Genomic DNA, 24,507 nt, shown 5'->3' on the forward strand with positions numbered 1-24,507 from the left:
ATCCTGATTGAAGAGTTTCTTTTTTTTCCAAAACACCTCCTTTTGAACACATCTCTATTGTCGGATGCCACTGAGGCACTTTTTCAGTCTAATTAAGAACCCCTCGTTTTGGCACAACGTGACGCAGAGAACCCAGAGCCCTTTGTGGTGAAGACTGCAGTTCTTCTGCAATTAGTCACAAGCAACAGTCAGCTACAGTTTACAAGACAGAGTGATACACGTGACAGGAAGGCCCAACAACTTCTTGCAATTCAGTTTATCAAATGAAAGTGTGTGTAGGAGAGATAGCGAGAGATGCATGTGTGGGTGTCCAATGCCAAAGCTTTGTACGAGGAATTAATTATGCATTCTCATTCATAAGAGCTATGAAGAGGTCTAACCACGACCGGGATATCTTTGATTAGGTGTTACTCATTCGCTTTGATGCGGTTCTGCAAAGCTATTACCATTACAACACAGCCATATCAAAGCTACATTAAAGTGTTACAAGTCACACAAACAAAGTCATCATTTTTATTATTAACAGCAAAGTTCTCATTCAAGCCATTGTTGGAACCATTTATAGATAAACCTAATATACAGAAGACAAAGTTGCCTGAGATTGTGTGTGTCAAAAATGATGACGTTGTACTATAGCAACCACTCTGTAATGAAACCAGTGGAGGCTGGTGGGCGGAGATATAGGAGGACGGGCTCATTGTAATGGAATAAATGGAACGGTGTCAAACATGTGGTTTCCATATCTGATGTGTTTGATACCGTTCCCTTAATTACATTCCAGCCATTACGATGAGACTGTCCTCCTACAGCACCCCCCACCAGCCTCCACTGAATGAAACTCATGTACCCAGCAACATAGGAGACAGGATAGACACTCACAGAACATCAGCAAAGACTGTAGGTGATCTCTAAGTACATTTACACTGGAGCATCTGAGTGTCTTTGTACTTTGTTCCATTAACCACCCACATGTAAGAACATTGACGTTCCATCAACCAATCACATGTAAGAGCATTTAAGTTCCATTAACCAATCACATGTAAGAGCATTTAAGTGCCCTTGAGTACTTGAACAGGTTTCTTGCTTAAAAAGGTGACCTTGGTAAGGAACATTTCATATCACATTAACAGAGTGTACAAAACATTAAGAACACCTGCTCTTTCCATGACATAGACCAACCAGGTGAATCCAGGTCAAAGTTACGATCCCTTATTGATGTCACTTGTTAAATCAATCAATCAACTTTAAAATCAGTGTAGATGGAGGGGAAGAGACAGGTTAAAGGATTTGTAAGCCTTGACACGATTGAAACATGGATTCTGTACGAGTGCCAGATAAAATACTTGCCTCTGAACAGGATATGGTAGTTGGTGCTAGGAGCATCGGTTTGTGTCAAGAACTGCAACGCTGCTGGGTTTTCCACGCTAAATAGTTTCCCAGGTCACCTCAAGAACAGTCTACCACCCAAAGGACATCCAGCCAACTTGACACAACTGTAGGAAGCATTGGAGTCAACATGGGCCAGAATCCCTGTGGAACGCTTTCTACACCTTGTAGAGTCCATGCTCGCAGAATTGAGGCTGTTCTGAAGGCAAAAGGGGTGTCGGGGGGCTCAATATTAGGAAGGTGTTCTTAATGTTTGGTATACTCAGTGAATATGCTACCATTTTAAATGATGGTGAAATGAACAATGAAATACCTGTTTTGAATAGAACAGTATACTTGTTGTAGTGAAATCTTTACTTAATATGTTCGCTTAATGAATTCGTCATTCAGGGCTCTGTTCTAGGCCCTCTCCTATTCTCGCTATACACCAAGTCACTTGGCTCTGTCATAACCTCACATGGTCTCTCCTATCATTGCTATGCAGACGACACACAATTAATCTTCTCCTTTCCCCCTTCTGATGACCAGGTGGCGAATCGCATCTCTGCATGTCTGGCAGACATATCCGTGTGGATGACGGATCACCACCTCAAGCTGAACCTCGGCAAGACGGAGCTGCTCTTCCTCCCGGGGAAGGACTGCCCGTTCCATGATCTCGCCATCACGGTTGACAACTCCATTGTGTCCTCCTCCCAGAGCGCGAAGAACCTTGGCGTGATCCTGGACAACACCCTGTCGTTCTCAACTAACATCAAGGCGGTGGCCCGTTCCTGTAGGTTCATGCTCTACAACATCCGCAGAGTACGACCCTGCCTCACACAGGAAGCGGCGCAGGTCCTAATCCAGGCACTTGTCATCTCCCGTCTGGATTACTGCAACTCGCTGTTGGCTGGGCTCCCTGCCTGTGCCATTAAACCCCTACAACTCATCCAGAACGCCGCAGCCCGTCTGGTGTTCAACCTTCCCAAGTTCTCTCACGTCACCCCGCTCCTCCGCTCCCTCCACTGGCTTCCAGTTGAAGCTCGCATCCGCTACAAGACCATGGTGCTTGCCTACGGAGCTGTGAGGGGAACGGCACCTCAGTACCTCCAGGCTCTGATCAGGCCCTACACCCAAACAAGGGCACTGCGTTCATCCACCTCTGGCCTGCTCGCCTCCCTACCACTGAGGAAGTACAGTTCCCGCTCAGCCCAGTCAAAACTGTTCGCTGCTCTGGCCCCCCAATGGTGGAACAAACTCCCTCACGACGCCAGGACAGCGGAGTCAATCACCACCTTCCGGAGACACCTGAAACCCCACCTCTTTAAGGAATACCTAGGATAGGATAAAGTAATCCCTCTCACCCCCCCTCCCCCTGAAAAGATTTAGATGCACTACTGTTCCACTGGAGGTCATAAGGTGAATGCACCAATTTGTAAGTCGCTCTGGATAAGAGCGTCTGCTAAATGACTTAAATGTAATGTAAATGTCATTTGTCTCACTTCATTCTAAGAGGTCATTGTACCTCTATTTGTTGTAGTTAAGTCTTTATTTGTCAGGGCAAATCATAAACTTTATTGTTGATGTTGACATTTTTATTCTGATACCCATTATGTATTTGTACTATACTTCTTATTTCATTCTATTGAATGAAAGGTTCATTATCTGAATTTCATTGATACACTAAGCTGACAAATGTCGTCAAGCAGAGAGAGGTGATACTGTAGCAGTTACAGTAACAAGTCCTATCGAAAACGTGATCTTGTGCAAAGTTGCATAAGGCAGAAATGGGATGATGTCTTCTACATCTTCCTGTATTTTGTCAAATGTATCCAGGCAAGTCAGTTAAGAACAAATTCTTATTTTTAATGATGGCCTAGGAAGTGGGTTAACTGCCTTGTTCAGGGGCAGAACGAAAGATTTTTATCTTATCAGCTCATGGATTCGATCTTGCAAACTTTCGGTTACTAGGCTACCTGCCTCTAACCACTAGGCTACCTGCCTCTCTAACCACTAGGCTACCTGCCACTCTAACCACTAGGCTACCTGCCACTCTAACCACTAGGCTACCTGCCACTCTAACCACTAGGCTACCTGCCACTCTAACCACTAGGCTACCTGCCACTCTAACCACTAGGCTACCTGCCACTCTAACCACTAGGCTACCTGCCACTCTAACCACTAGGCTACCTGCCACTCTAACCACTAGGCTACCTGCCTCTCTAACCACTAGGCTACCTGCCTCTCTAACCACTAGGCTACCTGCCTCTCTAACCACTAGGCTACCTGCCTCTCTAACCACTAGGCTACCTGCCTCTCTAACCACTAGGCTACCTGCCGCTCTAACCACTAGGCTACCTGCCTCTCTAACCACTAGGCTACCTGCCTCTCTAACCACTAGGCTACCTGCCTCTCTAACCACTAGGCTACCTGCCACTCTAACCACTAGGCTACCTGCCACTCTAACCACTAGGCTACCTGCCTCTCTAACCACTAGGCTACCTGCCACTCTAACCACTAGGCTACCTGCCGCTCTAACCACTAGGCTACCTGCCGCTCTATAAAGATACTACATCTGTATGTGCCATTTTTCTCAACATGCTCCAAATCTTGGTTTGCAGTAGACTTGAAAAATGTGTAAATGTCAAGTTACAGATAAATACTATTACTATTTTTGTTCAGCACTTCAAAAAGGATCTGTTTAGAAAATTGTGTCAGGTATTTTTTGCTGGATTAAATGACTGACCGAAATATTCATGATATTTCACAAAAAAATGTTGATTTTGCATGAATGACTCGGGTGAAAGATGTGTGAAACAATGAATGCACAATCAAAGGTTCAGGACATAAGACAGGGCATTACAAGTGTTAGTTTTGTTCTTAGTTATATTCCACTTACTTCTAAAAAATGCATCTAAAAATAAAACACCGGTAAAACCCACAGAAAGTTAACAGAACAGCTTAAATGACAACCAGTCTTAGCAATGACACTCACTCTCTTTTTGGTTGGGAGATTGAAGGTCTCTGGTGTCCTAATACTCTCTTCTGTTACATTTCGTGCTAGTTAATATGGCTCCATGGGGACTCTAGTGAACCTAACCAAGGCTGATAGGTTACACATGCTACTCTAGTGTAACCTATCAGCCTTGGTTAGGTTACACTAGAGTAGCATGTGTAACCTAACTACTCTAGTGTAACCTAACTACTCTAGTGTAACCTAACTACTCTAGTGTAACCTAACTACTCTAGTGAACCTAACCAAGGCTGATCGGTTACACATGCTACTGTAGCGTAAACTCAAGAGGAAGGGCTTTCAAATAAACATGTATTTCTAAGTACTTGGTAGGTTGGCTAATGAAGTATTTGACAGCACATGCAGAATCATTTTAAGGTCAACGCTGTGGGTCTATGAAGTATAGTTTCAAAGCAGCCCAACATGGTATTAAAGTAGCTCTGATCACAGCCCAACATGGTATTAAAGTAGCTCTGATCACAGCCCAACATGGTATTAAAGTAGCTCTGATCACAGCCCAACATGGTATTAAAGTAGCTCTGATCACAGCCGAACATGGTTTTAAAGTAGCTCTGATCACAGCCCAACATGGTATTAAAGTAGCTCTGATCACAGCCGAACATGGTTTCCTTGTTCATCAATACATACAGTACATTTTGGTAATTTATCCAGAGCTCTTATCCTGAGCGACACATTCAGGCAGAGCAACCTGCTAGAAAGTATCGTCTAGTTGATGATGATCAGTGGTCGAACAGCTGATAAATTACCACTCGATTAAGGCGAGGAAACCTAAAGAAAAGCAAGTGAAAGTACAATTAACTCTTCAATAGACTTACAATGATAATAATTCACGGGACTGACCCATGTTACAGTGTCTAACCTGCCTACAGTAACAGTCAGGGGGAAACTGATCAGAGCCCTCCTTGTACCTGAAGATGGCTCTCAGTCTCTCATCTCCCAGCCATTTCCTGCAGAAGCCATAGATGATGAAGAGGAGTAGGCCTCCGGCAATGGTCCCAAAGACACCCTCTGTTACAGAGTCACTGAGAGAAGACAACACACTATAAATGCCCAAGGATTTTTTTTTTTAAATTTCATGTAATTAAACCAAACAAACATTGTTCATCTGTTGTGATGAACTGTATTTCATTTAAAGTTGGATAGATGGATTAAATGTTGAATAGATGGACAGTTTTCACTTCTCTACAGTGAGGGAAAAAAACTGCAATTTTCCGTGTAAGTTGTTCATTTGACTTCACTGCCATTAAACAAGCAACTTCAGAATTGTTGCGTTGTTGACCCCTTCTGATGCAGGGATAAACATGAGATAAACATGAGAGCAGAGTGCCAATGGATCTGAGGCTGTGGGTTTCATGCTGCATTAGCAGTGGCTGCTTGCTACAAACCATCCTGACTTACCAAAGCTTGATGCTGTTGACTGTTTATGCAATACTGGCTAGATGGCTCAGGAGTCATGCTATCTGCTCTCTGTCATTTGCAAGTCATCAGTATTCAGATAAACAACACCCCCGTCCGTCCACTCCACCCCCCCATACACACAAACACCCACACACACAGCCCAGGTTGACAAGCTGGATAATGATGCTCCCTATTTGTCACCTCATCACAACAAAGAGATAATGTAAACATGGATTCAACAAGTGTGCACTTGCAGTAGAGTGTTTATGTTTATGAGTGAGTCAGTGAAGTTTTCAATAAGGTGGTGTCATCAGTAACTTCAAGTAAGATTTGTTCTTACAGAATGGCCCAGAGGGTTTTCGTGATGCATAACGTAATGTTGTGACAGATCAACGATTGAGAATTAACAAAGTTATGTCAAACCGGTATAACTTTCAATAAAACTTCATACACTGACTTTAAAAAGGTGTGTGTTGGTTGGGAAATTGTCAGAACAATCAATATATAAATGAATTATTGGTCTTTGTATCAAAGGAATTATCACATTGCAGTAGGTTAATGGACATTATTGGATTTCTTGAAGACTTGGAGGACCAAATCGAGACGCAAAGAGTACTTCTGACACAGAAGTGTCTTAAGGGGGTAAAGCTTTTTTCCGATCAGATCTGAGTCTTGGAGTTTCCCTTTCCTGTTTACAGTTGTGATGCAGTCATTGAGTTGACCTAGCCTCGTCACGCTCCCTGACAACCAGTACAAAAATGGGCCTCCAGCTGTTTAGACAAGGCCACTTTTCCAGGCAAAAGTGGATAAAATCCCACTGTTTTGATTTCATGAGAGAGGTTATAAACAAAATTACGTACATCATATAAGCACAACACTATCCCTTGTCTTAAAGGAGCAACTGAACATCAGTGATAAGATACATTCTGGGAATTCAATATGGCACAACTATTGTGGGGAAACATGGGAAATGGAACACCTGTGCTTGCCAAGTTTACAGAAGAGATAAAGTTCAGCTAGCAACTGTATGAAAACTAAACTTCCTCTACTAGAGATGAGAGAAATGTAATGGCAGACGACCAGAGCATAAATTAATGCATGTTGTGGCATCAAGGTGCTGTCTGTCCACCTAAAAATGTAATGAACTATTCTTAAATGAAAAAAAAAAAAAAATCTATACGGTTGTCATGGTGTTAACAGCAAACTCGTATCATCCTCTCAGGCATATCTAAAGTAAGCCTCAGCTTGTTATTGGACAAAAATATATGTATTGTGCCCTCTAGTGGCATAGAGAAATCAATTCAGTATGAACATGGCACGGTCATGGACGATATAATCAATGGCTACGCTCAATAAGTCCCTGATTCACGTCCTTATTCTGGTCATTTCATTGTTTAGCATCCAGAGAGACAAGCTTACGTGTTGTTCTGATTCGCATGGCTTTCCAGCATGGTCACCTGGTTGGTGGTTGACGGTGGAGGGGTAGTTGGTGAACCTGAAGTACAACATGACAAATGGTAGTAGTGGAAGATCACACATCCCCATACCGTCGGCCTTGGGAGTTACTGCAAGCCAACACTGACATGCCAGATCACACTGTCCAAATTGAGTAATAGATCAATATATTGAGCTATAATAAGCAAATAGAGTATATATTTGGAGCAATAAATGCACTGAGTAACCCCGTCCTAGTGTTGACTGATTCTCATTACAAGGTCACTCACCAGGTACAACACTGATGCTCTGTGACTTGTAGACTCCCTCTGATTGGTCAAAGCAGGTACATTGGAATGAGTGTGTCACCTCCTCCGTAAGGTTCAGAAAAAGGAAGGAGCCCGAGCTGAGAATAAACAACAAGTAATAGCATTTTCAATTGATTATAATCACAGGCAAACATTTTGAATTGTGAACATGACTCATCAAATGGTTCATTGAATTTTTAAGAGGGGAACATAGAAATATACATGTTGTACATAAGCCTAATGTTCATACACAAGACAGTAATTTATAGCCCTATAGTTGCTGTCCCTAACCTCCCTAAATCGTAAACATGTCAATTGATTGAGGCAGATTAAAAACTGTAAAAACACTTTGTGAGAACTAGTGATGTGAAAAGGGCTTTGATCAAAACTGTGGTTAAAACACATAGGAAAAATAATGCATCTGAAATACACCATTATTTAATCATCTACTGCTGATCAAGTGCTCTTTAAATCTGCACCTTGGCAGAAGAAAGATGTCCACCTCCTGCGCCCACTCCACAGCCACGAGCAGTGCACACTGGGTAATCAAGCCACCACCGCTGTCCCATGTGACTGTGACATCAGGGCCATATGTCACCGCCACCTTCAGAGTGACTTGATTAATCAGGAAAGAACAGTAGAGAGAAATATAAACAATAGGATGATGCACAAAGGATTCAACGGAACCACTCAAATACATTTGAATATTAAATCAACATATTTCATTTAGATAATTATATGTTAATGTAGAGTGAGTGTACAAAAAATTAGGACACCTTCCTAATATTGAGTTGCACCCCCTTTTGCTCCGAGAACAGCCTCAATATATCAGGCAATAACTATACAAGGTGTTGAAAGCATTCCACAGGGATGCTGGCCCATGTTGACTCCAATGCTTCCCACAGTTGTGTCAACTTGTCTGGATGTCTATTGGATGGTGGACCATTCTTGATACACACGGGAAACTGTTGAGCGTGAAAAACCAAGCAGAGTTGCAGTTCTTGACACACTCAAACCTGTGTGCCTGGCACCTACTACCATACCCTGTTCAAAGGCACTTAAACCGTTTGTCTTGCCCATTCACCCTATGAATGGCACATACACAATCCATGTCTCAATTATCTCAAGGCTTAAAAATCCATATTTAAAAGGAGTTAAAGTTCACAGTTAGCCATTGTTATGTAAATGGCAGCTGAAAAGTACCAGTGGCCAGGCTTTGGCCCCAAGTGAGAGCAGGGCTGGCCGGAGCCACGGCCCAGTGAGACACCGGTACCGGCAGGAGTAGATGGAAACAGAAAGGTCTGAGCCTTTTGGGTAAAACACTGGGTAAATCCTGTATGGAAATGGTGAGTGACTGACTGTGGGCTATTTATGTTCACTTCCAGGGGAATATGTGACTCAACAATAACCACTTGAGACACTAATTAAGATACTGTCCTGAGCATAACAGTATATGAGCATTCTAACAGTATAGAACAGCAGGTAGCCTGAGCATTGTGAGCAGATAACAGGTAAAACAGCAGATAAAAGCAATGTTTTTCCAAACCTGAAAGACCCTAGTTTGCGTTTGATATTTCTGCTGCACTAAATACGTAAATAAATAAGTTCAAAACATCATATTACATAAAACAATTATACTATTAGGGAATCTAATACAACAAATTGTTACCTGTGCAACAGTTTAGCTTCAGTCCCTCTCCTCGGCCCCTACCTGGGCTCAAACCAGGGACCCTCTGCACACATCGAAGCATCGTTACCCATCGCGCCACAAAAGCCCGCGGCCCATGCAGAGCAAGGGGAACAACTACTTCAAGGTCTCAGCGAGTGACGTCGCAGATTGAAACGCTATTAGAGCGCACCCCGCTAACTAGCTAGCCATTTCACATCGGTTACACCTGCATTCATTTAATGAGGTTATTGTTATCTTATTGGATAGGAACACTGCCTGTGCAAATCAAATTGTATATGTCACATGAGTAAAATAGAACAGGTGTAGAATTGCTAACGAGCTCTTTCCCGAACAATGCGGAGTTAAAAAGTATCACTTTTTTTTAAAGAGGCATGAACCTGAAAAACAGGTACCTGGTTGATGCATCCTATTATGAGGCTTGGTTGACGTTAAAATTCAAACAGGTACAAAAAAAACAAGCTTTTAGATAATTGCAATCCTTCTCAAATTCGTCATTCCAGTTTTATATTGATTCCAAACACACCAAAGCGCAACATTTATATCACACACATTCCTCACAAATCTGAGGCGTGTTCAAAAGTTTTGTAGACTGAACTGTTACAGTTAAAAACACCTTGAGGTCAGCAAGTTCCTTTCTATATAGAAAGCAAACAAATCTGTAACGTTCAATCACTCATTCCACTTCGCTCTTACACTAACAAGCATTGAAATGCAGCTCACGCATCCAAAAATCATCCGTATTCACCTATGCGGCTTCCCTGGACACCAATCGTCCCAAACGTTAGAAGTCCAACCACGAGTGCGAAAGTGGGTACAGTCATAGTCACCTGTTCTGATTCATATCTGAAGCAGATCTAATTGGAACAGCTCACTAATCTCACATCTCAGAGGTGTTTCCCAGGGTGCATCACTCTCAGGGGGGACGCTGCTGCTGCTGCTGCCGCCACCCGTTTTGCCTATTGACAGGTTGACGTTGCCACTTTTGGAGCCAGTAACCACCTAAGGGGAAAATAAGACAGTGGGCACGTTACAGGCTGGCTACATCGCAGACGACCATTGATGCAATGTCTGCAATGTAGTCGGCCTGGAACGCGTCCGAAGACGGTATTTTTACGCTTACATGTTTTACTACTTACTAGAACATGAATATGAAAACCCAACACGTATTACAATAAGATTCACATGCAAACATTCATTCTGCAGGACAAATCACAGAGAAAGAATCATATGGTATAGAACAGGGATCCTCAACTAGATTCAGCCAAAGGACGGTTATATTTCTTGAGTGAATGGTCAGGGGGCGGGAAATTAATTACAAATTATTTTTGACTGCAAGTAGCCAAAACTGAAAATATTATTTGAGTCAATTGGAGCTGGTTTGCCGGTGTTTTCTTTTTTTTTAAATGTCCAACAAGATAATAAAATGTTTTATTATACACTGCTCGAAAAAATAAAGAGAACACTTAAACAACACAATGTAACTCCAAGTCAATCACACTTCTGTGAAATCAAACTGTCCACTTAGGAAGCAACACTGATTGACAATAAATTTCACATGCTGTTGTGCAAATAAAATAGACAACAGGTGGAAATTATAGGCAATTAGCAAGACACCCCCAATAGAGGAGTGGTTCTGCAGGTGGTGACCACAGACCACTTCTCAGTTCCTATGCTTCCTGGCTGATGTTTTGGTCACTTTTGAATGCTGGCGGTGCTTTCACTCTAGTGGTAGCATGAGACGGAGTCTACAACCCACACAAGTGGCTCAGGTAGTGCAGCTCATCCAGGATGGCACATCAATGCGAGCTGTGGCAAGAAGGTTTGCTGTGTCTGTCAGCGTAGTGTCCAGAGCATGGAGGCGCTACCAGGAGACAGGCCAGTACATCAGGAGACGTGGAGGAGGCCGTAGAAGGGCAACAACCCAGCAGCAGGACCACCACCTCTGCCTTTGTGCAAGGAGGAGCAGGAGGAGCACTGCCAGAGCCCTGCAAAATGACCTCCAGCAGGCCACAAATGTGCATGTGTCTGCTCAAATGGTCAGAAACAGACTCCATGAGGGTGGTATGAGGGCCCGACGTCCACAGGTGGGGGTTGTGCTTACAGCCCAAAACCGTGCAGGACATTTGGTATTTGCCAGAGAACACCAAGATTGGCAAATTCGCCACTGGCGCCCTGTGCTCTTCACAGATGAAAGCAGGTTCACACTGAGCACATGTGACAGACGTGACAGAGTCTGGAGACGCTGTGGAGAACATTCTGCTGCCTGCAACATCCTCCAGCATGACCGGTTTGGCGGTGGGTCAGTCATGGTGTAGGGTGGCATTTCTTTGTGGGCCGCACAGCCCTCCATGTGCTCGCCAGAGGTAACCTGACTGCCATTAGGTACCGAGATGAGATCCTCAGACCCCTTGTGAGACCATATGCCGGTGCGGTTGGCCCTGGGTTCCTCCTAATGCAAGACAATGCTAGATCTCATGTGGCTGGAGTGTGTCAGCAGTTCCTGCAAGAGGAAGGCATTGATGCTATGGACTGGCCCGCCCGTTCCCCAGACCTGAATCCAATTGAGCACATCTGGGACATCATGTCTCGCTCCATCCACCACAGAGTGTCCAGGAGTTGGCAGATACTTTAGTCCAGGTCTGGAAGGAGATCCCTCAGGAGACCATCCTCCACCTCATCTGGAGAATGCACAGGCGTTGTAGGGAGGCCACACACACTACTGAGCCTCATTTTGACTCATTTTAAGGACATTACATCAGTTGGATCAGCCTGTAGTGTGGTTTTTTTCCACTTTAATTTTGTGTGTGACTCCAAATCCAGACCTCCATGGGTTGATAAATTTGATTTCCATTGATAATTTTTGTGTGATTTTGTTGTCAACACATTCAACTATGTAAAGAAAAAAGTATTTAAGAATATATCATTCATTCAGATCTAGGATGTGTTATTTTAGTGTTCCCTTAATTTTTTTGAGCAGTGTTTATATGATTTTTTTTTTACTCAGAACTTGGGGGGGGGGGGGTAAAATCACCTGCAGAACACCAGTTGGGGAACCCTGGTATATGGGGTTTCCAAGGCCTGAGTGCTGGTCTTGCAAATAAGTACAACAAACAATTGGGAAGGAAAACTATAGACGTTGTTTTTTTAAACAGTGCAGTTAGAGTGGAGAGGGGTTTAGTAGGAAACCTTACTGGCTGTGTGAAACATAAGGATGTGAGGTCTGTGGTAGACATGATCTATAAGTACTGATGCAGAAGAGCTGGCTTCCTGCCCACATTTGGCCTCTTCCTGGCAACCAACATCAGTAAAGGGTTTATAAAAATATGATCAGTGGTTTGGTAACTTCCTGTTCTATGGTCAGACCCTGGACGGACTGTTTGCAAAAAAATGTTCTCCCGTCATTTGTCATCTTTGCTCATGATGTCACCCTTTTTACTTCCAAATTCACAGTTACCTACAGTATGGGTGGGGATGTAGGTAACCTACAGTATGGGTGGGGATGTAGGTAACCTACAGTATGGGGATGTAGGTAACCTACAGTATGGGGATGTAGGTAACCTACAGTATTTTGACACTTAGGACAGGTGTATGACAGGTACCTCAACAACCTCCATCAGACAAATACACTGAATTGCAATCATTTTATTCAATAGCCTCCAGAACGGACCTTTTTTTCCACATTCATCATACGGTACATAGTATCAATCTTTTCAGTGATGGAACAAACATTTAGTCCAACATTGAAATCTCCACCCCCCCCGGCCCCAACAAATAGGGGCCTTGCTACAAAGCCATAAAGCAGTGTTCTTTCTCAAGTCCATTCGGAACATCTGTCCATGTCTTGAAGGGGGCCTGTGAAATGAAATGGTGGGAGGACGTCTGAATTGCCCGCTCTGCATCAGGGGGTAAATGTCTCTTTCCTCTGGTGAGAGAGGGTTAGGTGTAGTAGCAGTGAATAGGGTTATTGATGAAGGCTGCTTTAGGCATCGTCGTCCGAGGTGTCGCTGCTGCTGGTCTCCGTCTCCTCCGTGGTGTCGGTGGCCATTTGGAGGTTGCTGGTCTTCCACACGGCCAGGGAGTCGATGGGAGGGCCGTTCTTCAGGAAGCTGTTTCTCCTCAGACCATTCTTCTGCAGCTGGAGGGAAGAAAACAATTGGGTGGGGTGAGGGACTGATTTCAGAAGCAATGAACTTAAAATGTCTGTCAAATCCTACAGAGAGCTGGAGTGAGAGTGTGGTGGTGAGTTAGTGTGGGTGTTTGTGACAATGTGTGGGTGTTAGTGACCTTGTGGGCGACTGGGCGTGAAAGGCAGTGAATTTCTAGAAATGTACAGTTGAAGTCGGAAGTTTACATAAACTAGTTTTAATGACTCCAACCAAAGTGTTTCAACCACTCCAAAAATGTCTTGTTAACAAACTATAGTTTTGGCAAGTCGGTTACGACATCTACTTTGTGCATGACAAGTCATTTTTCCAACAATTGTTTACAGACAGATTATTTCACATATAATTCACTGTATCACAATTCCAGTGGGTCAGAAGTTTACATATACTAAGTTGACTGTGCCTTTAAACAGCTTGGAAAATTCCAGAAAATTATGTCATGGCTTTAGAAGATTCTGATAGGCTAATTGACATCATTTGAGTCAATTGGAGGTGTACCTGTGGATGTATTTCAAGGCTTGACATCATGGAAAAATCTAAAGAAATAAGCCAGGACCTCAGAAAATAAATTGTAGACCTCCACAAGTTTGGTTCATCCTTGGGAGCAATTTCCAAACGCCGCGTTCATCTGTACAAACAATAGTACGCAAGTATAAAGCCCATGGGACCACGCAGCCGTCATACCGCTCAGGAAGGAGACCCATTCGGTCTCCTAGAGATGAACGTTCTTTGGTGCAAAAAGTGCAAATCACTCCCAGAACAATAGCAAAGGACCTTGTGAAGATGCTGGAGGAAACGGGTACAAAAGTATCTATATCCACAGTAAAAGTCCAATATCGACATAACCTGAAAGGCCGCTCAGCAAGGAAGAAGCCACTGCTTCAAAACCGCCATAAAAAAAAGCCAGACTACGGTTTGCAACAGCACATGGGGACAAAGATTGGACTTTTTGGAGAAATGTCCTCTGGTATGATGAAACAAAAATAGAACTGTTTGGCCATAATGACCATTGTTATGTTTGGAGGAAAAGGGGGGGATGCTTGCAAGCTGAAGAACACCATCCCAACTGTGAAGCACGGGGTGGCAGCATCATGTTGTGGGGGTTATTTGCTGCAGGAGGGACTGGTGCACGTCACAAAATAGATGGCTTCACAAGGAAGGAAAATTATGTGGATATATTGAAGCAACATCCAAGACATTAGGAAGTTGAAGCTTGGTCGCAAATGGGTCTTCCAAATGGACAATGACCCCAAGCATACTTCCAAAGTTGTAGAAAAATGGCTTAAGGACAATAAAGTCAAGGTATTGGAGTGGCCATCACAAAGCCCTGCCCTCAATCCTATAGAACATTTGTGGGCAGAACTGAAAAACGTGTGCGAGCAAGGAGGCCTACAAACCTGACTCAGTTACACCAGCTCTGTCAGGAGGAATGGGCCAAAATTCAACCAACTTATTGTGGGAAGCTTGTGGAAGACTACACGAAATGTTTGACCCAAGTTAAACAATTTAAAGGCAATGCTACCAAATACTAATTGAGTGTATGTAAACTTCTGACCCACTAGGAATGTGATGAAAGAAATAAAAGCTGAAATAAATCATTCTATACTATTAAGAGATTCTCTACTATTAACTTCTGACATTTCACATTTTTTAAATAAAGTGGTGATCCTAACTGACCTAAGACAGGGAATTTATTAGGATTAAATGTCAGGAATTGTGAAAAACAGTTTAAATGTATTTGGCTATAGTGTATGTAAACTTCCGACTTTAACTGAATGTATGGTTATTGTAAACTATAATGATTTGTTTGACAAGGGCACATCAAATGTGACAGAGTAATGAGTGTTTTATGACAGACTGGAACAAAAAAGTGTAGTAACAGAACACTGCTCTAAGGGAGGGGGTGGAGAATACTGCAGTATGAATGGATGGAGGAGTAACTAACTACCTGTTCACTGATGGCCTGGAACTCCCTCATCTCATCCTCCGTCAGAGGGGCACACGTCTCGTCATTCTCACTCTCCTCCTGCCAACCCATTTCTTTCAATAACCTGGAGAGGGAAGAAATTCACTTTTAGGATTTCTATTTTCTATCAATTGTGCCTCTACAATTATGAGCCAGACAAAAGGGAAGCACATTTTACCACACCCACTTACTCGGTTGCTCCTCCACAACAATCCTACTAACAGGGCCTAAAACTTTTTTCGTCTACCCGCCACTGTGGAAGGAAATTTTCTAAAATCTACCAGCCACTCAAGATATTTGACTAGCCAAATGTTTGATGTTGTGCCAGAATTACACCAACAAAACAGAAAAGACATAAGCATGCTTTGTAATGTTACTAAAAAACTACATGTATTACTACAAGAAGTAATGTGGTATATTGTTTAATTTCAATTCATTTTCTTTTAACCAAAATGATGAAACATTTTCACCTGCCCCTTTAAGGGCGGGAGGTTACTGTGAAAACACGACTCGTGCCTGAGCTTGAGAGTGTGACTAGTAGCCACGTTGTCTTCTCTTCCCTAACAGCTGAAATGCAAACATTGAAAAACAACCTGGCTTGTGAACAAAACCATTTAAATAGCCAAGAAACAAGGACAGTCTCAATAAACTTACATTTCAAGTAAATTAGACCAACTTATGCCTGTGCACAGCGCTTCTAAAAATGTATCTTTGCTCAGCACTTCACGTGCGTACAGGCCAGTGTTTCTGCGTGAGGTGGGATAGGCTATAGGATTCATAGTTCTATTACTTTGTGTGATTCGTTTACCAGGTTTGAAACAAAATGGCAGAAATACTTTGAAAACAGCTACTGCAGCATTTGTTTTACTTCACTATTTGTATTCACAAATGTGAGTGAAATGCTGGCACTGTGGAGCCCTGACCACCCTCCAACGTGGCTGGTGAAATAGACATCTTAGGCCCTGCCTACTAGCCCTGACCACTTAAGTATTTGCAGATACGAAGGAACCGAAAACCTGTGATGTGTGCAGTAAGTTACTTAATAGAGCATCAAAATCTATTTGAGACAAAATGCTAATACCGGTCCCATGACCACAAAATGTTAAAACCAAAATGTTAAAGACAAAAACTAAACCAAAGCATGTATTGCCGTCATACATTGGCCATAGACTGCTTACAGGGTATGGAAACCAAAATGCCATTTTGTAATTTAAGTGAAGTATCCCTTTAATAACATCTGGTTGCTTCAGATCCACAAACGTTTGGACATCCAACTCTGACATCACCTTATGGCAGTTGAAATTGAAAATGATTAGGGTTAAGGTTTAGGGTAGGGACGTCCCAAGGAATTCGGATGGCACTAACCCAACTGTTGTCAGAACGGTCCAGTGTTTACCTGTGCTCTGCCTCCAAAGAGCTGGATAGCACCTCCTGCTGGGGGAAGGTGGAGGAGCACAGCACTTGCTGCCTCATTGTTAGTGTGGTCATGTTGCCGTTCTCCTGCGAGAAACTTCGCTCGCAATGGTTGCGGTTCTCGTCCCCGCAGCCCACGTTGCAGTTCTGCGGATGGAAACCATCGTCATGCTGAGGGGTGAGAGAGCGAAGGTCAAGGCTGTGTCACATCACACAAATTCTCACTGAAATAACTATTTAAACACGATAGGATGATGGGCAGGCGAACATCTGTCATCATGAAGGTGTAAAGTAAAGAAAGACGACGTTATGACGGGAGTTTAAGGGTGTTACAACAGCCACTTCTTTGTATGATGGCCATTCAAAGTGATGTCAGTGACTGATACACCTTCAAACACACTTCTCTGTACATTCCTTGAGGGGTAAAAGTCGTTTCTCTCTTTGGGTGACACACACCTTGCAGTGGTGATAGAGGTCCTCCTCGTCCACCATGTCCTTTTTGAGGGCTTTGAGGAAAGTGCTCTTGCGGTCTGAGCGTGTCATGCGTGTCAGACGCATCATGAGCCGCGGCTGACTGCCCTTGTCCACCGGAGACGACGAGCTGGAGCGACTCGCCTGGGAAACACAGCAATTAGTCAATCATTCCAATGTACATTCCTAACGACCATTCCTTCCCTCTAGCCTATATCAATCAATAAATCAGTCAATAGACACCAAACCAAATATCAACCATTAATTTATTTAAAAAAATAAAAACATATCAATCATTGGTTAATTTGTTTCTTCAATCAATACTATAAAACTGTGTGCATCTGCTTTTTACAAAGCCAACCGAAAATGAAACCACAACATGAAAATCTCACCTTGACTGGAAGACTGACAGATATGGGGATGGGGCCCTTGTAGAGGGAGGGGCCAGTGCCGTTGCGGGAAGGGGCTTGTTGTTGTTGAGGAGTGGACGTGCAGGTCTGTGCTGGTGTGGGCTGCTCCCTGGAGACGCGCTTGATCACCATCATTTTCGAGCCCCTGGATTGAGGGTTGGGTGGGTGCTCTAAATAGACAGAGCAGGACGAAATACCACAGCTTTTCAATTTACTGCAAAATGTAAAAGCCTCACTAGAAAAAAAAGGTAGTTATCGTAATAGATTCATTAAAGCTGCAATATGCCTTTAAAAAACGCTCCACCATGTCCCGGTTGCTAAAATTCTAATAGTTTGCCAAATTTCAGTTTGTGTGACAAAACAAGCAGTCGAGTTTATAGAATCATTCTACCTTCTAAAAACTGCTGTGAGTATCATTTAAAAAACAGAAAATATTGTATTTTCAGCTGGTGTACAAAACCAAAAGTAAAATATGCAAAAACAGAACTTAAGAACAGAAAGCATAGAAATTGCTCACATAGAACATATCTACTGCTTCTTAGACTTGCTTTCAATGAGAATGACAGAGCTATAACTCACATTTCTCTGTGAATTTGGTCAGCGTTGCACAAAAAGTTACATATTTTAGCTTTAAATATGTATTATCCTATTTTGTCCAAATGGGCAACCAAAGGAGACAACTGCATCAAAGTCAAATCAAGTTAGGGATAGAGAGAGAACGGATTGGGAGCTCACCCCATACTCCAGTGGCAACAGCTTTGTCACGGTTGACCTCTCGGTCCGCATCAGGATGGAGTGATGGCTGAAAGAATAACAGCAGGCATCTTACAACACAAGCAAGTTGTGTAGGATAAATCTGATACGTGGCAAAAACAAAGTTCTTTAAATAATATGACAAAATTCCCTATCCGTGTGTTTTGGAAGACACTAACATACTGATAAATACTAAATTAGGAATTTAGGGGAGACAGATTGAGGAGTGTTTCCTAAAGGGGACTTGGGAGAGCCAAACCAATATGTAATGGCTTGGGCGATATTTGCGTGAGATTGGGTCATTGGGCTTCCTCACTACACCACTCACAAAGTCTTCAGCTTCAAACTGTTTGCGTCTGTCCCCATCGTCCCTGTGGCCTTGCTGGCCCTCGGGCAGGCCTTTGCTCTTGGAGCGAGGAGAAGGTCCGCCACGCTGGAGGGGAGGGCGTGAGCTGGAGCCCTCGCTGCCGTTCCGGACCCCCCATCCGTTACCCTCCTTCCTAGAGAAGATTCCTGTGAAACATACAACTTGGCTTTACCAAAGAGTATATAGAGCAGGGTTCCCCAACTGGCAGCGATTTGATTTGGCCCCCTAAGTTGAGCAAAAAAATATATTTTGTTGTTGGACGAGAGACAAATCAGCTCCAAGTGATTTTAATTTCAGGGAATATGATCCCAAGTATTCCGATGTGTAATTGTATACAAATGGAAGCAAGATTTGAAATGATTATGTTTTAGTCAAATATTTGATCTGTTTGGCTACTTGCGGTCAACTTAATCTACAAATGATTTATAATTATGTTCCGGCCCCCTGACCACCCACTCAAGCCGTTTTTTAAAAACATTTGTCCCGCTGAATCTAGTTGATTATCTCTGGTATAGTGTCCCTCTATCGCACAGAGACAGACACATGGATGGATAGCTTGTTAGATGGGTAGACAGCCAGACAAGCAAGTGGTTAACAGAGACACAGAGTGAAACCAGCTCTTGGTTGATTCATTCTCGCTAACAGACATTCTAACCCAGTTCCATACCCCCAGTGCGTCCATTGACAGGCTCTGAGTCGTCTGATGAGTTGTGGCGTCTGCGACTCACATCCCCGTGGTTGTCCAGACATTTGGCAGGAGACTGGAAAGACTTGTCACAGACCTGAGAGGGCTAACACAAATGGACAGACGGTCAGGCTAACAAATCCTCCGGACAACAACCATCACGTTATGTACGGTGTGCATCTGACATGAACAGAAGACACGTGTTTCTTCTTGTGCACATACCCACACCGGACACACACAAACACACAAAAAGTACAAAACCACAAACACAAAAGGTACCTTGGCTGATGAGGGTGCTGTGGGAAAGTTAAGCCAGGCTGGAGTGAAGTCATGCTGCGCCATTTAGGTTTGCGTCTCCAGTGAGGTGGGCAAGACATCAACACATCATTTCTCCAGCCCCTGAATAAGAGAGATAGAGGAGAGATATAGAGAGACAGTGAGAAAGAGGCACTGTGGAGTTTTAGAGAGAGACTGTAGTAACTGAGCCAACTCCAGGATTTATGACAGTGTGTTTATGGGCATTAAGCCCAATGACTTCTCATTTGAATTCACTTTCAAGTGGCACACTACCAACCAACTGATACAATGCAAGGGACTGAATGGAGTTGTTCCTTTTCCAGTCCCTTTAGCTTCCCATTAGGTGTAGCAGACAGCAGAGATAACATTCATGCGGCAGTGAGTGGCATCCAACCCTTGCGTGACATGAAACAGAGTCCAATGGAAGTTTAAGCTGATGCAACAGAGCTATTCACCATTACAGGGGCCGACTGATGGAGATCAGAAGGACCATGACAGTGTCACGTCTAGGGTTGCAAAATTCAGGGTTCTTTCAATAAAGTCCCTGGTTTTCCCAAAATCACAGTTGGAAGATTCCCGTAATGAGGGAATAAGGAGGAAATGTATAAACCTCCAACCAGGATAGGATGAGTGTGTATAATTTGTGGAATGTTCCAACAGGAATCTGTTACAAAAACGTAGAGAAGTACAAGGTTGTCAACAAACAACGCATAGAAAGTATCCAGATCAATTGACCTAGCTTACTAGCTACAGAATAGGCATCAACTCACCACGTAGTTTGTCCATAGGCTACCAGAGTGACAGACATTTTTCAGAATAAACGTGGTGAGTAAAAACTTAATTAAATAGCCCACTCCCTACCAGTTATCTTGTTCTGCAGCTATACGACTGTATGTGTTGTTTGTTGGCAACCTTGTTATTTACTAAGTGTTTGGAACAGATTCCTGTTGGAATGTTCCACAAATTATACCCACCTGGATTGGATTTCTGGAAAACTAGAAAATGGAGGATAACAAAATGGTTCTCTCGGGGTTGGTCATCAGTTAGTAGTCTCCCAAATACACAGTTGTGAATGGAAACATCAAATACTACAAAAGGAAGCATGGTTTGTACTACTGGCTGTCAAAATGACAATTCATGAATCATGAACGTTGTGTGAGAAAGAACCTTGCACTATATTTCTCTGGGTATGCGTGTCTACTATATGATATGCATCCTGCTATCGGCAAACAACACTTTGTTCAAATATGTCAGAGCCTTTCATTATCTCAGTGGACCAGAATGCCACACAGAGCAACATAATCATTGTGACAAGAGACCAAAGCATAGAAGGGACCTCTATGTAAGATTATTAACTGCTTAGGGACCTCTATTTAAGATTATTAACTGCTTAGGGACCTCTATGTAAGATTATTAACTGCTTTAGGGACCTCTATTTAAGATTATTAACTGCTTAGGGACCTCTATGTAAGATTATTAACTGCTTAGGGACCTCTATTTAAGATTATTAACTGCTTTAGGGACCTCTATTTAAGATTATTAACTGCTTTAGGGACCTCTATGTAGATTAAGCTTTAGGGACCTCTATTTAACTAACTTAGGGACCTCTATGTAAGATTATTAACTGCTTTAGGGACCTCTATGTAAGATTATTAACTGCTTTAGGGACCTCTATGTAAGATTATTAACTGCTTTAGGGACCTCTATGTAAGATTATTAACTGCTTAGGGACCTCTATGTAAGATTATTAACTGCTTAGGGACCTCTATGTAAGATTATTAACTGCTTAGGGACCTCTATGGAATATTCATTAACTGCTTCCAACTGGGAGGCGTTTTAATCTCTTTAAAATCAAAACACTGGGAAGTCTGCCGTCGCATTTGATTTCAACAGCCAGACAGTGTTTGAACTATTAACATGACCGTCTAGTGAGATAACAAGAGGTCAGAAACAAGATTCAACCAGCAGCCTTTTGTTTCTCTCACTACAGACCTATGTGAGCATTGCAGATCTGTTTCCAATTGCCGAGTAGCTCACAAGCCAAACATTTTTGAGGTCGAACAATACTAATTGTATATGTTGCTGGATAGGTGACGAAAGAGGAAAAAAATATATCAACATTGCTTACTACCATGGCTTGATGTATAACAATGCAAATATCAAGTCATCCTTGTTGTTGCAAAACATTTGGGTGCAATAAATTCAAAGTCATACAAACCAGCTACGGAGGACTGAGCAGAGGCGTCTCCTGTGCTGTAATCCCAAAATTCTCCTAGTGTTTTTGTTCTCAGTCAATTATCCAGTTAATCTGCTCCCCACATGTATCGTGCAGATAGGGTCAATTACAAAATGTTGACGTTGATAATCCCAACTAACTTTCCATTTTTGCCATGTAATTCCAGTTCCCAGAATGATTAAATCCTTTAGAGATGTTGAAGGAAATCCAACGAAGTTCTCACCCGACTTTACAAAAGAGACATTTGGGGTGGATTTGCTACAATCCCTTTAGGAAGGATTCCGTGATTTTGTAGGGGTTTTAACTGCCCAGATACCATTAACTCATATTTGTTCAAATCAGGCGATAAAATTTTAGTGTGATCACATGTTGCCAAAAATAAAGTTAGCTAGCTAATAGTAACTACAGCTTTCAAAAATGATTAATTTTTTGAGAAACATTTGGAAAACTTGGAAGAGGAGACTAAAGCTGGTCAGTGCAGGATGTAAGTCCACACACATATCAAAGTCTCAAATAAAATGCTAAATTAAATAGTTCTTCTGTAATTCCACAAAACCAGTCCACATGTTCAGATGCTGATTTATCCCATTCAGTGCAACTCGGACGTTGAGCCAATAGTAGCAAGTCACGTCTCTCTTCCTTGATGATTGGGATATCCTATAACGTGAGGCTGTTCAGTGTTCACCTGTATTCCAAAAGAGAAAGAATGATAGTTCGCTAAGACTTGCGTTAAACGATACATAAAGGCTGATTGCTAGTTAAGGGCAAAAGTTAGCAGGCTAGAAAGTCACGTTAGCTGTACCTTTGACAGTTACAGCTAGCGTAATATTACCTAGTTGGCATTATATTGAATAGACTAATAGCGCAGAAAAAATGGAAACCTAAGGGTTAGTTAAAAGTATTTGACTATAGCCTGTGCTAAATTTGCGATAGGTCACATGGCTGTTCACTCTACGATCAATAACGTTACATTTTAAACACCAGCTAACGTACACAAGTTAGCTGATGTTACTAGCTAACGTTAGCTAGCTCACTCAACTCTTGAATGTCAGCTAGCTAACTCAGCTACTTGACCAGGTAGCTAGCCAAACAAGCTAATGCTACTCCCTGTTATTGATACGTTCAGTGAGCCATTCCGCAATACTTACCTTTCAATGATGCCAAAGCTCTTCCGAAAACTTCGTTAGTTAGCTACATTGCAGATAGTGACTCCTTCATGCGGTTCAACACAAGCTGATGTTGGCTAGCGTCGTTAGCTTGCAGAATCAGTCTGTCACAGCTTACTCGCTCGTGCCCCCTTAAGCAGTTGTCATTCGCTTTTTTTGTTGTTTCGTAAGACTAAGTTAAGAGGCTGATATGTATGTATAAACCGTATCAAACTGACCATCTCATTAACTTGTTTAAGTGTTTGCAAATTCCTCGCTTATTTTTTAATTTTTGCCGCTTTTGCCTGTCTCCTTCCCAAAATGGCGCTGATACAGCAATGTTTCGCGAGAATCTCGTTGGCCAAAGTGAACAACCCCCCGCCCCCCTTTTTTCCCACGTATGTGGCGCTGCCATAGACTGTAAAAAAAATATGAACGACGCCATCGATGACGTCACCCCATTGTCTCCTATGAGAATGGTCAGTGGCGCGTTTCGCCGAGCATCTCAGCCCGGAGGACATAGAAAGAAGGAACCAGTTGTGGCCAACGATCAAGATAGCACGAAATGAGGGAAAGGCTGCTTACTTCGTCGGAGGATGAGGCTTCATCAACGGTTCAGAAATCCATATTCCTCCCTAAAATTTCACTTGAAGGAACATGTTGACGGTTTCAGCCATGGTATTCTCATTTTCCTTATGTTGTTTACCTAACAAGCATCAGGTGACTATTTTTTAGGAATACTCAGGTATTTCAATTTATTAGTTTGTTCTTGTATGACCAGAATACATATTTTGTTTACAAACCTACGAAGAAGATTGAAAGCTGTATTTATTTATTATGTATACAGTAACTAAGATACTGTTTTAAATGGCATACAGGTCTGCTCTGACTTTACACGGGTATTGTTCTATTTAGTTATTAATACTTATTTCCAAAAAAGGTCTTAGAAACGTTTATATGTAAAACATTTTTTATTCAATTATTTTATGATCAGTTTTCATATGCACTTAAAATAGTAGGTACCCTTTTATTTAAATTAGTATTTGTTGTTTTATTTCTCAGAATAGTTCCTGATTACACTAAAGAGGGTTTTTAGTCTCTCTTACTACAAGAACCCTTGGTTTGGTCTTGAACATAATTTTCAGTTGAGTTGAATTTCAAAGCCAGATAACGTCTAGCTCAAAGGTTATGAAATAAGCTATTTTCACTTTAAATTGACTTAAATGGTGCAGATCTCGGTTCCTTATCGTTTACGTTCACTGCTCCTACGTCTTTGACTCATCCTACTACAGTTTATACTTTTATATAATCTTTGTTGTTTTGTCTATAGTTTCTCTTAATGCTAGAGGGTTACGAAACAATGTGAAGCGCA

General features: G+C 42.4%; 1 protein-coding gene across 2 annotated transcripts; it reads right to left on the reverse strand.

Annotated features, from left to right (window-relative positions):
- Nucleotides 1-12,856: 12,856 nt before the first annotated feature.
- Nucleotides 12,857-23,488, reverse strand: LOC115119176 (vasculin). 2 transcript variants are annotated; one of them, XM_029647933.2, is made up of 11 exons: nucleotides 23,139-23,488; nucleotides 21,973-22,675; nucleotides 19,737-19,856; nucleotides 19,440-19,563; nucleotides 18,734-18,918; nucleotides 18,388-18,454; nucleotides 17,635-17,822; nucleotides 17,228-17,386; nucleotides 16,755-16,942; nucleotides 15,341-15,443; nucleotides 12,857-13,364 (listed from the first exon to the last, which is right to left on the reverse strand). In XM_029647933.2, exons 3-11 carry the CDS (start codon nucleotides 19,797-19,799, stop codon nucleotides 13,209-13,211), a joined length of 1,233 nt encoding a protein of 410 aa, XP_029503793.1. In that variant the 5' UTR covers nucleotides 19,800-19,856; nucleotides 21,973-22,675; nucleotides 23,139-23,488; the 3' UTR covers nucleotides 12,857-13,208. The 2 variants fall into 2 exon arrangements, with proteins under 2 accessions (XP_029503793.1, XP_029503795.1); XM_029647935.2 differs by lacking the exon at nucleotides 21,973-22,675.
- Nucleotides 23,489-24,507: the final 1,019 nt, after the last annotated feature.

This window comes from Oncorhynchus nerka, linkage group LG4 (genome assembly GCF_034236695.1).
Source record: "Oncorhynchus nerka isolate Pitt River linkage group LG4, Oner_Uvic_2.0, whole genome shotgun sequence".
Classification (NCBI taxonomy): domain Eukaryota; kingdom Metazoa; phylum Chordata; class Actinopteri; order Salmoniformes; family Salmonidae; genus Oncorhynchus; species Oncorhynchus nerka.

Bases quoted from the DNA above. Each gene is read 5' to 3' on its own strand.
- LOC115119176 (XM_029647935.2), bottom strand. From the start codon at position 19,799: ATGGCGCAGCATGACTTCACTCCAGCCTGGCTTAACTTTCCCACAGCA. The intron at 19,564-19,736 runs GTACCTTTTGTG...CATTTGTGTTAG, and splicing joins CAGCACCCTCATCAGCCAAG to CCCTCTCAGGTCTGTGACAA. The intron at 17,387-17,634 runs GTGAGATTTTCA...TGTGTTTCCCAG, and splicing joins CTGTCAGTCTTCCAGTCAAG to GCGAGTCGCTCCAGCTCGTC.